At 34.3% G+C, this 16,760-nt stretch overlaps 1 protein-coding gene across 1 annotated transcript in view; it reads right to left on the bottom strand.

Moving 5' to 3' along the window:
• Positions 1–574: 574 nt before the first annotated feature.
• Positions 575–16,760, bottom strand: part of ELOVL4 (ELOVL fatty acid elongase 4) — a 32,871-nt gene continuing 16,685 nt past the window's right edge. Inside the window, exons 2-6 of the mRNA XM_070418193.1 lie at positions 10,288–10,475; positions 8,883–8,963; positions 5,769–5,940; positions 4,637–4,764; positions 575–2,288 (exon numbers count right to left, since the gene is read on the bottom strand). Of these exons, the coding sequence (XP_070274294.1) occupies positions 2,016–2,288; positions 4,637–4,764; positions 5,769–5,940; positions 8,883–8,963; positions 10,288–10,475 (842 nt within the window). The 3' untranslated portion in view covers positions 575–2,015. The remainder of the gene's footprint in view (positions 2,289–4,636; positions 4,765–5,768; positions 5,941–8,882; positions 8,964–10,287; positions 10,476–16,760) is intronic.

Here is a 16,760-nt window from a genome sequence, read left to right as displayed (position 1 = left end):
GTGTCTGGATTCAAAAGCAACTAATTTTTAAAGTAAAACTATGCTATCATAAATTTTTATCAGAAATTGTAGACATCCAAGTTCTAATTTCATTTCTTTTCTGCATTACAAATTGGCAGAATTTAGAACTGAAGTGAATAAACACCAATCTAGTAGATAATTTACCTTATAATAAACTGATTAACAAAATGTCATTTTTCCCACAGCAGTATATTTATTGTGCTGAAATCAGGTAGCAGGGAACAAATAGCTCTGGGGAACCAGTACAGAATGTTCACAAAGACTTACAAATCTCTAGTCATTACACACTGAGCAGCAAAAACACAGGTGCTGAATCCTCTTAGACCAAACAACTAGATTTGTTGCAAATTTTCTATAATTTTCATGACTGCATACCTTTTGGGGGGAAAGTGTGTAATTTTAATGCACAATAAATATTTTATAGTTTACAAATATTCTGAAATAGTTGGTCTGCACAAATAGCATACATCCTGCACATGCAGTTTTGACATCTTGAGATGCTTAGAAAGATTCATGCTTTCGTTTTTTCGTTTTGTGGTGTTTTTTTTGGGGGGGGGGGGGGGGGGGAGGTTACATTTTCTCTTCCCATAATGATTCCTGTGCAACACCCCGAACAATTTGACCTATGTAATAAGACACTGTACAACTTCTCTTTCTTAGTGAATTTCCAGTTGTTCATTTACATTACATGAAATACTTCATTTGTAAACAGCAAAGTTAACTTTCTGGTTCTGACTACTCTCATTTTTATTCATTTTGTGTCTTAACAATTAACACCTTGTAACAATCAAGCACTGAATTTAATGATTTTTTAGCACCAAGGAGTCAGGAATATTGCACCAAAATGGGTTTACACTTCATATCTAGTTAATAAATAAGATCTTGCAACTCTGTCACAAGAAAAATATCACTCCAAAATTAAACACATTGAAAGAGAAGAATAGTTTCACAGAAAAATTTGGTGTATGCCCATTTGTAAAAAAGCAAAAAAAAAAAAAAAATACTAATGGATTGGATAGTCAATATTAAGATCTACAATAGAGGACTCCTTGATTTTTTAAATTAAAATTTATTTAATTTTAAATGTTCTTTCCAACAGAAGAGGTAGGTATATTTCCACATATGAAAAATCGGTTAACAGCTGCAAATCAAAACATTAGAAGTCTGGTAAAAATCAACATACTGTCTCCTAACAGCACATGAATGTAACTATTTATGATGTCACCAATAAAGACATGAGTTGTTTCATGTTCCAATCAGACAATAATCTTAATTTTCATAATGTATTTCTGATAGTCATAGAAATATTGAAAGGCTGCCTTTTCACAAAAACTGTTTCCCGCAGTGATTTGTGCCACAAGTCATGGTGACCTCTGGGTCGCCAGACAGGATTTTACTGTAATTCTTTCTTATTTTCACCAACACCATCATCATCAAGCCTCTAAAAGTCTACAGAGATCATCAGATTTTAAAAATTTAATTACAACCACAAAGGTATATTCAAACCAGAGGTGGAGAGATTCGATCATTCCAGTCAGCAAACGAATTCAAATGTGCAAATTTTAAAGTATCTGCATTTCCAGCTTTGGACCAGCAAATGTACAGTAACTGATTTAATCAGTAGGTAATTACTAATTTAGCCAAAAAACTCATAAAGACTGTGTTTCTGTGATCATCGGACTGAAGAATAACTGCATGTAAGATACATGAGAAATTTCATGCAATAGATAAACGATGCCTCCAAAATCACATAACAATTGCTTTGGTCTGGACAACATGAAAGCTAATAAAAAAAATGTTTAAAATAAAAACTTCATAAATAAAACATCTGGGTATCATAGTTAACACTTTACTCAATCTAAAGGTCACTAATACATAAGAGCACATTTGCCATTTTTCTCCCCACCCCAAACCCTCATTTGCTTGTTTTCCCTGAAATTTTATCTGAAATGGGAGCTTCCTCACTGTCAACAGCAGTTAAGACCTCGTTCAATCTACTCTCCTTTTGCTTTTCCATTTTTCTGCTTTTTGCCATTTTCTATCACCAGTTTTTCTGATTTGTTCACACCATTGGCTGAAATACCATTCACAGCTGTTTTTCCAGTGTTTGCTTTTTTAGGCTCATTGTATGTCCGAATGTAGAAGTTGAGGAAGAGAAATATGAAGCTGATTGTGTAGGCGATCAGAGCCCAGTGCATCCACTTCGGGAAGGGGCAATCCGTGTAAAGAGACATTGCTGTGTGTCCAATGGTCACAAAGAACTGAACCTGGAAAACAGAAGCAAATGCAGAGCAAACAACTTCAGAATCTTCTAGATCGCTAAGGCAGGCCCAAATTCTGCCACCTTATGCAAAGTTTCATAGTTCTCTGGCTCCCACTCCTGGCTCTTGCTCATTCGGGTAGCTGCTCAAATGCCATCTCCTCAGCAAGGCTTCCTGATGACTAGAACTAAAGTGCCTCCACCCAACCGGCCATTTCAACCTCATTCACCAAAGGGTTTTTGTTTTGTGTGGGTTTTTCCTTTATAAGAATGATAGCTATCTAAAATTGACTTCTGGATCACCCATCTTTCCACTCGTATGTAACTCCAAAGGGCAGGACACTGTTTTGCTATGATGATTCCTGAATCTTTGGCACAGTGTCTGGACTCAATGAATATCTGTTGGATAATAATCCTATATAATAAAAGTATAGTATGCAAATTGTCCCCTCAACAGGGAGTTCTTCTGGGAGTTCGACTGGGGGCAGGGCCAACCGGGGGAAGGGAGGGAGGCCCCAGAAGGCAGCTGGCAGCCACTAGGATCCCTACCAATGCACAAATTTTGTGCACTGGGCCTCTAGTGAATAATATCATCTAATGAGAGAGAATATCAGTGGCCTAAGAGAGTAAAGTAATAGTATTGGAGGCTCTTCAATTTTTGTGTTGCTCCCACATTTTAGGCTGATTTCTTTACATAAAATTGTCAGTAAATTGGTATCTATAGTTTTAAAATGAACTTCTTACAAAATAGCAGACAAGTAATAGGCATTTGAATTAACACTATTCTTTAAAAGCTAAGATCTTTGGTAAAATTTAGTAGGTAGTTGAAAATAGTGCAAAAAGAGAATATCACTTTCAACTTGAAGAGTTTTTAAAAGGAGAAAAACCAAAATTAAGATTCTTTTAATTAAGATGAGGCAAATCAGTTTAAATTCTAATATATTAATAAATGAAAGGTTCTCAAAATAAAAATTATGAATTTCATGGTGTTAACCAGTGTTATGTTTTTACAAGATTAGCCTACATGATTATCTGTTGAAAGAACTGAAAATACACTACCCTTCATAAATTAACATCCTATTTGGAATGGACTTTTGTGGTTTCTCTTTAAGGATATCATTATCAGTATTATTATATCAAATATTATTAAAATAATTTATCCAGGTAAGCCCCAAACTTATATCACGCTAAACACTTTAAAAATTTTCCATGGCAAATCCAGATTTTAAGAACTTTTGATTTCACAATGGTTCTCGGACTGGCATCACCGAAAAAGGGTGTGTCTGTGGGTGTGACTGAGTATGGCATCGCTCAAGGAGAGTCAGATGCAGGCTCCAACAAAATAGGTATCGATCGTTCATGTGATTTTTGTAATCTCTTCATTTTCTTGGGACCACTTACTAATTACTAAGAGAAATAAATTACACAAACTGTATAAACAGCTTACACAAAAACTGAAGGAAGCTTCCTGTAGCATTTTAATTACAAACGAATCCTTCACACCAGCATTTGCCAAAAGTTGTGTTTCCTGTTTGGTTAGCCAGCTGTTTGGCAACTTAAAGCAGAGATGGATAATATTTCCAAATGTGATTTCACTGATAAAATTGTATGCATGCTATGATTAAAGCAAATTATAATAAATTCCAAGGCTTGAAGAATACTACCAGGTTGGCCTGGGTTCCCAGTTTCATTACTGGGCTAGTGCCTAGCGCTGATTGTTACACTGAAGCACCCAAATGCTATATGAAGTCCTACTGGGGATGTGCTGAAAACTGTCTACTCCAAAGACTAGCAATTGAAAATACCTAGCTCTGCTCTCCGAGGAATTGGTGTTAGGGAAATAAGAGGAGTTCTCCAGTCCTTGTTCCCTTCCTTTACCCCAACCCTTTCTTGGCTCTATGCCTTTTCTTCAACTTTTATTCTAAATGTATGGGATTTGTTAACAATTACTGAAAACTGGAACAGCAAACAGGATGAAGAGAAATAATAATATTTTAAGTAAATATTTTTAAAATCACCTAAGAAAGAGTTATATTATTTTTCTAGACATATATGAGTCTATGTACTTTGTGGTGTGCTTAGATCTTTACTCATCCACTTCACAGATATTTATTTGTAAAGAATATTCTCTTAGACAAGAGCTAGTCTAGTCTTTTAAAGACATTTAAAAAGCAAGTGCCCATAACCCATAAGTCTATGAACAGGTAGCTCAGAGCCAAGCAACCTCAACTCCCAAAGCTGACTCATAGAGTTGAATTTGTAATAGAAAATTGTCAAAAATCACTCAGCACTTTACAATAAACTCAAACATGTTCAGTGTTGCGCCAGAAGAAACCTTAGAAGCATTTAACTCACCAGCTGCAACATGGTCAGGTATCGTTTCCACCAAAGATACTTCTGAATCCATGGGCCAAATGCAGTTAGCCCATAGTATGAGTACATAATCACATGAATGAAGGAATTCAGCTGGGCTCCGAAAAATGCTTTAAAAAAAGAGGAAATTACAACATATAAAAAATTTTACTGGTCAATAAACTATTTGGATATGAAACAAATGAGTCTACTTTATTTCCTAACAACCTTGAGTAAAGATTAGGAATAAATGTTGTAAAATAGTACTATTGAAAAGCTTTCTCGTCAGAGCATGCTAGATATTTTTAATGTTTACACTCAGGCTTTTAACATATAAAAAAAATGGATGTTCTTCAAATGCAAAGGACTTTCAAAATAGTGAGCTTTCAAGTGGGGTACTCCAGTAGTTTAAGTGGGCCCCAATATAGAATTACCTGTATTACTTTTCATCCTGTTATTCTTGAGCGGGGAAGTCATGGTACATATAATGGTTTAAGTAAATTTTCAAATGTCTCATTATTGCCTTTAGATGTGCCAATATAAATACCTACAAAAATATTTCTTAGGCTTCTAAATAATTTGAAGTGAGGTGAACTGTACTAGAATGTCTTGTACCATGGGTCCTCATCAGAGGAATGTAAATCATCTTCAATCTACAGGCATCTGAAAAGCTAGAGGCAGATCTTAGCCAAACTATGAATTCAGATTACCTTTAACATTAACAAAGCAATATATAATTTCCTTTGGGTAAGAATCAATATGCTGATTTTAAGGCATATTTTAGAGCAGGAGTGGGCTCTTGGCTTGAACTGGAATGGAGCCTTCAGACTGAGAAGCTATATCTTGATATCCTTTGGATGAAAACTACTAGAACTGCTCCCCATCAAAATATTATTTTCTACATTTATAATTATTTTATGCTCATCTCTGGGGCAAATCTTTAGTGTTAAAGTAGTTACAGGCAAAAAGCTAAAGCTTTACTTTCTTCAAATTTCTTTACAATGAAATTAATACAGAAATAATCATGAAAGCAAGTTAAATTATGGACCAACTCAAATTCCCAGGTTCTCATTACTTTCCATCCAACATATTTACATAATTTAATAAATGCAGATATGTTTCTGAAAATGCTCACCTTGTCCCCCTGCGACCCACTTAATTCCAATCCACCACAATGTAAACATTGTACAGTGATGATATACATGAAGGAAAGAGACTTGGTTGTTTTTCTTCCTTAGGATAAAAAACACTGTGTCCAAATACTCAATTCCTTTAGATACAAAGTACCACCACAGAGCAGCAGCTATCTGTATAAAGAAAGAAAAAGCATTATTATTGGTATCATCATATAGTTTTCTATTCATTGTATATAAGTCCTAAATAATTTTCACTACACAAAATGTACGAGGAATGAAATCATTTTTGCTTAAGAAGGTGTGAAATCTAGGCATCTATCCATGGGAGGGAAATGAGAAAAACCAGAGTCCAAATCTGTTTCTACTCTGTACTAACAATATAGAAAATATTTCATGATACATAGCTGGATCCACATAGTACCAAACTGCTGTAGTACCAAGAGCTGTAAATACATTCACATTGCTATGTTTTTCAATTTGGTAAAGAAATTGAGGCATTTACTTTGTATAGGTACATTGCACTTCAATCGTTCATGCTTAGTCTATATTATACTTCGTATTCTTGTAAGTACTTTTATGGATAGCAACCAGTCTCTGTTAGTGTCTATCTCTCTCTCTCTTTCACTTTAACACATGCAACAAAGTACCTAATCACAGAAGTCTGCATTAGGCAGTAAAATCTTTAAAACGCAGATTAAAATAAATAAACAGAAACAACAAACATTTCCTAGGTCATAAATATAATCCTGCTTACATAAATAAGTCTTTTCTTTGGGGGGCTCTAATTAAGACACCAGATGGTACAGAAAGATTACTGTACTGCTGAGATGAAGGAGCCAAGGATGCAGTGAGAGGTGACCTCTGTATATATGTTTTAAAGTATTTTAAAGAATTCTATTATAACAGAAGCCTAAACTCAACTTTTTATGTCAAGTACTTTTTATGATATGTGCCCAAGGGAGTACCTAACTGAGTAAACCTTTGTGTGTCAGGTGTTGTCTAACAGATTCATTCGTAGGCTTAGTTGTTTTAGAGTTAATAGATCCCTTATTTTATCCCTGCACCTGTTGGGTATCATGGGGTTTTGGTTGTTTGTTTTTTCTTTTTTTTTTTCTTTTTTTTTTTTTTATATTTTATTGATTTTTTACAGAGAGGAAGGGAGAGAGAGAGAGAGAGAGTTAGAAACATCGATGAGAGAGAAACATCGACCAGCTGCCTCCTGCACATCTCCCACTGGGGATGTGCCCGCAACCCAGGTACATGCCCTTGACCGGAATCGAACCCGGGACCTTCCAGTCCGCAGGCCGACGCTCTATCCACTGAGCCAAACCGGTTTTGGCTGTTTTTTCTTTTGAAAAACAAAATTACATAAAGTGTGGGCCAAAGAGAAAATAAAATCTTTTATTTACAGGTTGAGAATTATTCACTGAATTTGCTTGCGTAATAATATGGTTAAAAATAGGCTTAAAATAGTTAACTACTCACAGCAACACAATATATTTAATATCCACTATTATGTTAGTACCTTAAAATAAAGTAACCATTTTGGCATAGTAAACTTTATCTAGAAGGTAAAAGATAATGCCTTATCCTCCTCCCCCAAAAAACTGGGCCTCTAAATTAGCCACAATTTATGAATAGTAATAAATAATTCCTATCTTTCATTTGTAAACTGTATTAGATACCTTTCAATAGCTACATCAAAGTGAAAAGTGATACTTCTTGGCTACATAACAACAAATACAAAAACAAGTCTCTGAGTAAAATATTTATTCTACTACATCTAATATTAAGAGGAGAAGAGACAGGGAAGGAAATTTCACATGCAATCTGTTGCGAATCTCTGGTTCTCTCTCCTCCTAGTTTACAGTCTCACGATAACTAATTTCTTGAAGAAGTGACTGGTTATGCAGGCCAGGATTTTAAATCTTCATCCTAAAAATATTACTTTGTTGTTCCACCCAAGGGGTTTTTCTAAGTGCAGTCCTAAAGGAAAGCAAGTTAAACACTTTTTCCTTTTCTTCTCCCTGAGGAGGTTCTCTGACAATATGGTTATCAGAAAAAAAATTTTTCCTAGCCGAGAAATCTAAATGAAGTGCTCCCCTCATCCTTTTCAGTAATACCACAGGTCTGATTTTCTTGCTACCCATTTGTTACATGACTATTGTTTGCCTCTGCCACCCTTTACAAGAATGTCAACTCCATAAAGGCAGGGTTCCCCCGTCTTTTCCGTGTCTTCAGTGCCCCTCACACTATCTGCATATGACTGATATTCAGTACACATATGTTAAATGAATAAAACGAATTATGACAACCAAAGGGGTGATTTTTTTCATCGGCACATAAATCTTTTAATAAGGAAATGAAGGCATGGACATATCATAGTAAGTACATTAAAGCAGTTTGATCTTGGATCTTGATGAATATTGATTGCTATTTATATTATCCAACCCCAATTCCAAAAAGCTAGTGTTTTCAAGGGAAGCTACTACATATCACATTATTACTACGTATATTACATGTAACATAAAACATATAACATGTTTACATGTTTTATGTGTATATATCTTTAAATATGAACCACAAACACAAGAGCAGTTTGATAAATACTTAATAAAATAACTATTATTTTTTCCATTTGAATAAAATGGTAAATTTATTAATGTAGGTGATTGGAAAGTAAAATATGATAACATTCTATTACTATTGGCTTATTTTTCTGCAAATATAATAAAAACTGAGTCTATACCTATAAAAATTGTGGTATACTATAAAACACTTGTTTTTCCTCAGACTTTCTTAACAAAAAATTAGAATCTCTTTATGAATTTCTATTCTTGACCAAAAACAACGAAAATCTAAAATATCTTTACATTAAGCATAGAACTTTTTTTAAAGTACTGCAATCTAGTAACCCAACACGTATTCACACTCACACACCAAATGAAAAACACGGTAGGTAAGAAAACAGATTTTTAATTATGTACTTGAAAAAAATAGCTTTACTGACACAAAACAATCCAGTACACTTCTACCACTATATAAAAGTATGTTTTTCACAGACTGGGGACTATAAAATTAAATCTTCTGTGGTTAAGAGTTAATGTACTTACCCTGACTTCATTAACATTATCAGAATAATCCACACTCTGGCAAATATAGCTATATCCTGCTTTATAGGATGCCGTGAATAACTGGAAAAAAAAGGAATAACATTTGGAGTAAAGTTTTAGTAGATACAGCATTTAAGAGCCCTAAATACAATATGCAATCTTTGAAATTATTTTTAAAAGTAATATTATCTAAAATATTTCAAATGCATTAAATATTTAATGTGTTGGAATATTTAATTTGTTAGATACAAACCATTTGAGATCAAGAATAAAAATCAATACAACTCTTAGATCTGAGGAATGGTCAATCAAAATTTCTCTTAATATTATGAAGTAGATAGAATTGATGTCTTAGTCCAAAAGTTACATGTGATTTTTAGTTTATTCTAAATTTCAGAAAATTGAGACAGTAAATTTTACCTAACAAATTAGGTAAAAGTACCAAATAAATAAAAGGTTTTTACCAAGTTGAGATTCCGTAGCCTAAGTTGTCAATTAAAGAATTTGCTAGTGCCAAGAAAAGTATACAATGATTAGTAGCAATAGTTGTATAACAGTGAACTCATTTTACCTTCAATCCAAATTACAATGACATTATATAATAGGATTTAATTTGAAATTGGTATTTTACATCTGCATAGTTTGATCAGTTACGAACCTGAAACTGCTGAGTAAGAATTATAAATAAATATGTGCAACTATTTACTGAGTACTTAATATGTACTAAATACTATGCAAAAGTTACTTCACTTTTATCTCTGATACCCTAGGCAATGATGGCGAACCTTTTGAGCTCAGCGTGTCAGCATTTTAAAAAACCCTAACTTAACTCTGGTGCCATGTCACATATAGAAATTTTTTTATATTTGCAACTATAGTAAAACAAATTTTTATTTTTTGATATTTATTTTATATATTTAAATGCCATTTAACAAAGAAAAATCAACCAAAAAAATGAGTTCACGTGTCACCTTTGACACGCGTGTCATAGGTTCGCCATCACTGCCCTAGAGGTAGGTATTTCCCCCATTTGTGGGAAAATGAGTCTCAGAAAAGTTAAATAATTTCCAATGTCAGAATAACTCATAAGGGTTATTTTAGAACCCAGTCTGCCTACTTCAAAATTTCCTTTTAAACACTGTCCTATACCTTATGTATGTTTTATATTTTTGTTATCCCAAAATGGAAAATGTCAATAAAATTTACTTTTAGAGCAAGCATGTCAAACTCGTGGCCCATGGGCCGCATGCCTTGTTTATTTGGCCTGTGTTAGCCTTTGAGTTTGACATGCTTGCAAGTAACTAAGGTACTTTGTGGTACAATGTTACAATGATGGTTTTACATATTCTCTTTTTTTAATTTCCAATAACCCAGGGGAATTATAAAGTGAGTTTAGTAAACGTACCTCTCTGAAGATAAAAAGATTAAGCAAAACCATCCCAAAATTATAGACAATGAGTACTAAGCGCATCTGAAAAGGTTCTCTGGCCTTCATCCACTTTGGGCCCAGCCACACGAACAGGAGATAAAGAGTACTTATACAAAGTGTAGGCCATGGAGACTGCATTAGAGGCCAATTTTCCACACGTTTATCTACAGGGAGAACAAAATAACATAAAATCCATTAAACAATATGTTTTATAAAATGAATTTTTTAGGAATTGTGTTTCAACTTGGTTTTCCTAAATTGACCAAATACAGATCATTGTCCTCTGAGTCCCAACAAAAATACATGACATAAAAACCAAAGAAACAAGACTAAGTCTCGTGAGCAGCTTTTGAAAACGAAGTTTTGTTACATATGTCACATGTTAGGTTTTACAGAGAACCTAGAGAACAAAGACAAGAAATAAAGCTTACTAAAAATATAGGACAAACTTGGGATGAGATGAGAAGTTAATGAGACACTTCATAGACAGAAAAATACTTTAAGGAGAAACTTGTCTTCCATATTAAATGTGAAATTTATCAGTGCAGTTTGGAAGTTGCTCCCTCCTATGTTTAAGACAAGAAAGAATTAGTAAACTGAAGAGGTGCGGAGCAATAAAAGCCATTTCCTGGGGTATTTCTGGATACTGAAGACAAAAGTAGTTCTATTTGGGATATTAACTTAAGAGATCATTACAGTTCTATAATTTATTTAAATGGTAATCATCATATTCAAGACATTTTTCCAAAATTTTCCTTGAGAACATGAGTCTATTTTTTTTACCCATAAGCATAACCAATTTGTAGTTTTTCTCTAAAGCTATAAATCATTTACTTTACATATGTGTAAATATATATATAACACACTATTTCATTTAAAATAAATAAAGTGTCCTTAATATTGAAATAGGCATCCATGAATCAATTTTACAATAGTTCTGCCAGGAGTAAAATATTTCTAAGACAAGCATGAAAATGAAATATGCAGTTAACAAAAATTAATTTTCTAATACACTTTAAGAAGCTATTGAAATTAAATTTTATATTTCTAAAAGTTAAACAGCATTTAAAAGATTGTGAAACTAATGTCTAATTTCTTCTTGGTAAAATAAAGCATTTCTATGTTCTATTTTCAGGAATATTATATACTTTTAAAATAGTTAAAAAAAAAATTCTACCTTTTAGCCAGTTCCCAAAGCTAACCAAAATAAATTTAATTTACTTGCTCATTACAATGTCCCGTATTTTAAACTGTCCATTTAAATAAAATTATATATTAATTATATTTCAAAATATTTTACTTAAAACTAAATGAATGTTTTTATATACTGTCAAAAGAAAATAAGATTCAAGACATAAAACACAAATGGAACAATATTTAATCACAGTCTCCAAAGTCAGGAAGTAATATAATAACTATGGTTTCTATAAAATAAGAGTTGCTATAAAGGTAGAATAGTGACTTGATAGAAAACAAATATGAGAACAAGAAAAACTGACTTTATTTCATAGCTTATAGGAAGTCTATTATCTGTCTATTCATGGAAATTATGGTTCTACCACTTGAATCAGAACGTATTCCAGACTTAAACTAAAATATTTAAAGGGACAGGAGAGAGAGTAAATCTCTCATAGGAGGGAGGAGTGGTATTTTTGTTTGAAGACATTGTGTCACTATGGTCCTATCAGTAATTGTACACTTTTCCTTAATGTTGGCATTTTATCTTTCTTTGATCATATCTTTCTATGCCAAAGGCCTCCTTAAAACATAGGGGTACTTATCTATTTAGATCTTTATTTTTCTATATTATATAAAAGTTTAACACAAACCCCCTAAACCTTAAAGCCTTCTCTACTTTGCTATAGTGTGCTATTCTTATCCACAAACTTGAGGGCAGGTACTTTTTTTTCCCATGACATTGAAACAAAAAGCAAAAGGACTGCTTTAAGGAATAATCTATGTAACAAAGAAAGGAAGATAAATTCATCTGTAAAGAGATTCTAATTTCTAACATCAAAGATCATTTCTCACTCTAATCCACACACAGAATTCCTACTGTCTTCAAAAGATGTTCTGAACAACAATGTGCATGGGCACAATGTCTTCATGTCCTTCACCTATAAAACCGGATATAGGGATAAACTAGATTAGTGCTTCTCCAACCTGAATGAAAAAAAAAAAGAAGAAGAAGAAGAAGAATCACCTGGGGAGGAAGGAGATGCTAAAATGCAGTGTCTGACTCAGTAAGGCTGGGATGTAGGCCATTTTTAGGAAGATTCTGCATTTTTTAGAAAGCTCCAACTGAGGCTATGCTAATATTCCATGGACCAACTTTTAAATACCAAGAAACTAGGTGATCCCTTAGTGTTTTTTTAACTTCTGAAAATTGTCACTTTTTAAAATAATAATTAGGAGGAAGAATGGAATTGAAGTTGAGGAAAAGCAGATCAAGAAAATAGGCAATTTTCACTGACCAGGGGACCCATTTTACACTGCCAAAGTACCTGCACATGTTTGTTTCTGTTCCATTAGAGCAATGGTCAGCAAACTCATTAGTCAACAGAGCCAAATATCAACAGTACACGATTGAAATTTCTTTTGAGATCCAAATTTTTTAAACTTAAACTATATAGGTAGGTACATTGTTATTAACTTAATTAGGGCACTCCTAAGCTGGCCTTTGCTAAAAACGTCCTCAATCTGATTGAGGTACGTTCGCTGAGGTTGACCCCTTCCAACTCTACCATCCACACTCGTCTTGTATATTTGTTTCGTCTATCTCCTTTCTGAAAACCGACTTCTGAGCATGGGCCACGAAGTTTCAATCGCACTGTACGTGCGTGCCTGCACATTGTATTTTGTGGAAGAGCCACACTCAAGGGGCCAAAGAGCTGCATGTGGCTCGCGAGCCTCGGTTTGCCGACCACTGCATTAGGGCACTCATCACCTTGTTCAGTCACCTTCCTTTATAATGTAATCTCCCTGAAGGCAGGGGCTGGGTCTTTCATTCTTATATTGCAAGTCCTATCAAGGCGCCTAAAAATTTATTTAATGAATAAATGAAGAGTGGATTTTTTCATATCAGTCCTTTATTCTCTATCCCTTCAGTGAAATCCAACTGCACATTTACTGATACTCAAGGTTTCTTCAGTGTACAACCCCTTCCTACAGCTATTGCCAGATACTCCTCTATGTTGGTACACAACTTTAACCTGAAGTTAACACAACCTCAACCAGGTATTTAGTGAGTACATGTGTGCCCTATGAGGCTCAATGTCTTTAATGCTTTCTCCAAGAGAAAAAAGGCAATGCCCTTACTTCTTTGCCCAACAACACACGTCATGCATTCATGCAGCAACCACTTAACAACCACTTTCTGCCTATAGAAAGGCCCCATTTCACACCAGACCCTTCTCAAATTAGCCCTTCCAGCTCTCAAAAATTCCACTTCCAATGATTATTATGAAAGTTGTAGTAATTGTCAGCGACCTGAACAACAGCATAACAATTCCCATCCTACAATATTTCCATAAAATTTCCCGCCTTTGCAGTTATTTGTGTCCTTCTGAATTTACTTGCATTAATATTTCATTTAGTACTCGAATAACATTCAAATGCCCAACATGTTTCCTTTTCCACTAAAAAGAAGGACTGAGTGTTATACAATGATATGAAAATTCACTATTACTAACAGGTCCCCTCAAGTCTTGAACCAAAAAAAAAAAAAATTATAAGGAAATAGAACAGTCAAGGAAAATGAGTACTGAAGCTTTATATAATTTGTATTACCTTAACATAATGAATTATCAAGAAGGTAGAGAGACTAGCCAAAGAACATATATACATAGCCCATGACCACAGACAAAAGTCTGGTGAAGGCCAGGGGAGGAGGTGGGCAAAGAGGGAGAAAAATGGGGGATATCTGTAATAGAGTCAACAATAAAAATAAATTTTTAAAAATGAATTATCCAGTTTTTCATTAACTCAAATGTTTAAATAACTTAATTGTAAATTATGTGCCCTATTCATTTAAGTTACACTGAATCAAATATAGATTATGCATATTAGAGTAAAAAGAATATATTTTTCTAGTATGTTGTCAATATCCTAATCCTACACAGTTATGGGTGGGATCCAATACCATGAATTTATTAGTGGAAGGGGGTATTTTATTAAAAAACCCTGTCCACTAGAGTCAAATTCTGTCATCAGGAATATCAAGATTCAAATGGCTTTTATGTAACATTCCTGGGAAATCTCTGTTTGAAAAGTTTTTTTGGAGCAGGTCTATATGGCACACATATAAACTGACTCTAGTCAAACTGTCTCATTTTTATACTTTATAGTATTAATAGGTTTATTAATATCTTATTTTGAGCCTATCCTATATAATAAAGAGCTAATATGCCAATTAGATTGGATGGCAGAAAGACCTTCCAGAAGGATCTTCTGGACGACCTTCCGGAACAACCAGTTGGGGGGGGGCGGCGGGGGGGGGGATCCGGGCCACGAAGCAGCTGCGGCTGCGAGGGCCTACTCTTGCACGATTTACATTGGTCAATTACTAGTTTACTAATAATTTTAAGTCTTTCTCATTGCATTTAAGGTGTAGAATTTTAGATTTAGAAATGATCCCTTTATCTTAAAAATTAGATTCAGAGAGCTTAAGAGACAGAAGGCAGAACAATAGCCCCATGTATCCTGCCAGCTATTCCAGTGCCACTCAGTCACCATGCCCATTCATTTTGAGATATTGAGCAAAAAGAGAAAAAACTCATAGACATGGACAATAGTGTGCCAGAAGGAGAGAAGGGTGGAGGGAAGTGGAGGAGGCCATAAGGGAGATAATTGGTGATGGACACACAATACAGTGCAGATGATGTGCTATAGAATTGTGCACCTGAAACCTGTATAATTTTGTTAACCAGTGTCACCCCAAATAAATTAAATAAAAAGGAAAAAATTTAAGGGAGAAAATTTCCTAATTTCTTTCTAAACTATAGGTACAAATGATATTTTAAGATAGAATTCAAGTGAAAGAAAATGAGAGACCTACAAAAGTTCCCTTAACAGAAAAAAACAAACAAGAGGCACTCAAAGAAACCAAGTTTCACATTTTCTTAGGTGCTGCATCTGGCAGACCTGGCCTAGGACCATGAATGCTTTGGAAACCATGACACAAAGCGTGATGGGAAAGGAGGAAGGATGTCTAGCCTGCAAAAAAAAAGAGACTTCATCACATACCAAAGGACCTAAAGAAAGATTAGATTTGTTCTCTATTGTCAGAGTATAGAATTAGAACCAATGAGAAGTTTTAGGGAGCTAAGTTATTCCTAAATTCAGAAAATTCTAACTATTGGGTCTTTCTTTCTGTAAGTAGAAATTTATTTTTTGGTAATGAGTTCCCTATCCTGGTTTTAAAGTAAATTTAAGCAAACCTAAAGCTAAATATTAAATAAAGTAAGTCTAGTTCATGAGCAAGAGTCTTTATTTTAATAAGAATTACCAGGACATGCTCTGGCCGGTGTGGCTCAGTGGGTTAGAGTGTCATCGCATACACTAAAAGGTGGCAGGTTTGATTCCCAGTCAGGGACACATATCCAGGTTGAGGGTTCGAGCCCTGGTTTGGTATGTATGGGAGGCAGCCAATCGATGTTTCTCTCACATCTATGTTTCTCACATTAATGTTTCTCTCTCTCTCTCTCTCTCTCTCAATTTTTTTTAAAAAATATATTTTATTGATTTTTTACAGAGAGGAAGGGAGAGAGATAGAGAGTTAGAAACATTGATGAGAGAGAAACATCGATCAGCTGCCTCCTGCACATCTCCTACTGGGGATGTGACCGCAACCAAGGTACATGCCCCTGACCGGAATCGAACCCGGGACCCTTCAGTCCGCAGGCCGACGCTCTATCCACTGAGCCAAACCGGTTTCGGCTCAATTTTTTAAAATTGAAAAAAAAGAATTACCAAGACACGTTACTTTAACCCTTCCAGACCCTTTAGGGTTAACTCTTTCTTGGGAAATACTTTCTATTTAAAACACTGTGGCTGCTTCATAAAGCTCATGCCAAGTGGGACTGATTTATTTACAAACATTATATAATTTTATCTGTATTAAAGCCATGTAATGTTTATACAACCGTATGTGTGTCAAAACTGAAAAATTAATCATTAAAAATCAGAGTTAATTTTATTATGTGTAAATTATACCTTTATAAAAAATGGGAAGAAAAATCATCTGTTTAAATGGGGCTTCCCTTTAAAAAACCCTCCACCAACAGGGTTTTTTAAATTGAATTTATTGGGGTTACATTGGTCAATAAAATTATATAGTTTCAGGTATACAATTCTACAATACATCATCTGAGCATTACATGGTGTGCATCAAAGTCTAATTTACTTATGGAAGTAAACCATTTATCTCTCATTTACCCTCTTCCACCTGC

This window comes from Myotis yumanensis, unplaced genomic scaffold, assembly GCF_028538775.1.
Source record: "Myotis yumanensis isolate MYYU_CA2020_CCGP unplaced genomic scaffold, mMyoYum1.0.hap1 SCAF_6, whole genome shotgun sequence".
Classification (NCBI taxonomy): domain Eukaryota; kingdom Metazoa; phylum Chordata; class Mammalia; order Chiroptera; family Vespertilionidae; genus Myotis; species Myotis yumanensis.
Note: the sequence above shows the minus strand (reverse complement) of the source record. Positions and strands in the feature narration are given on the sequence as shown.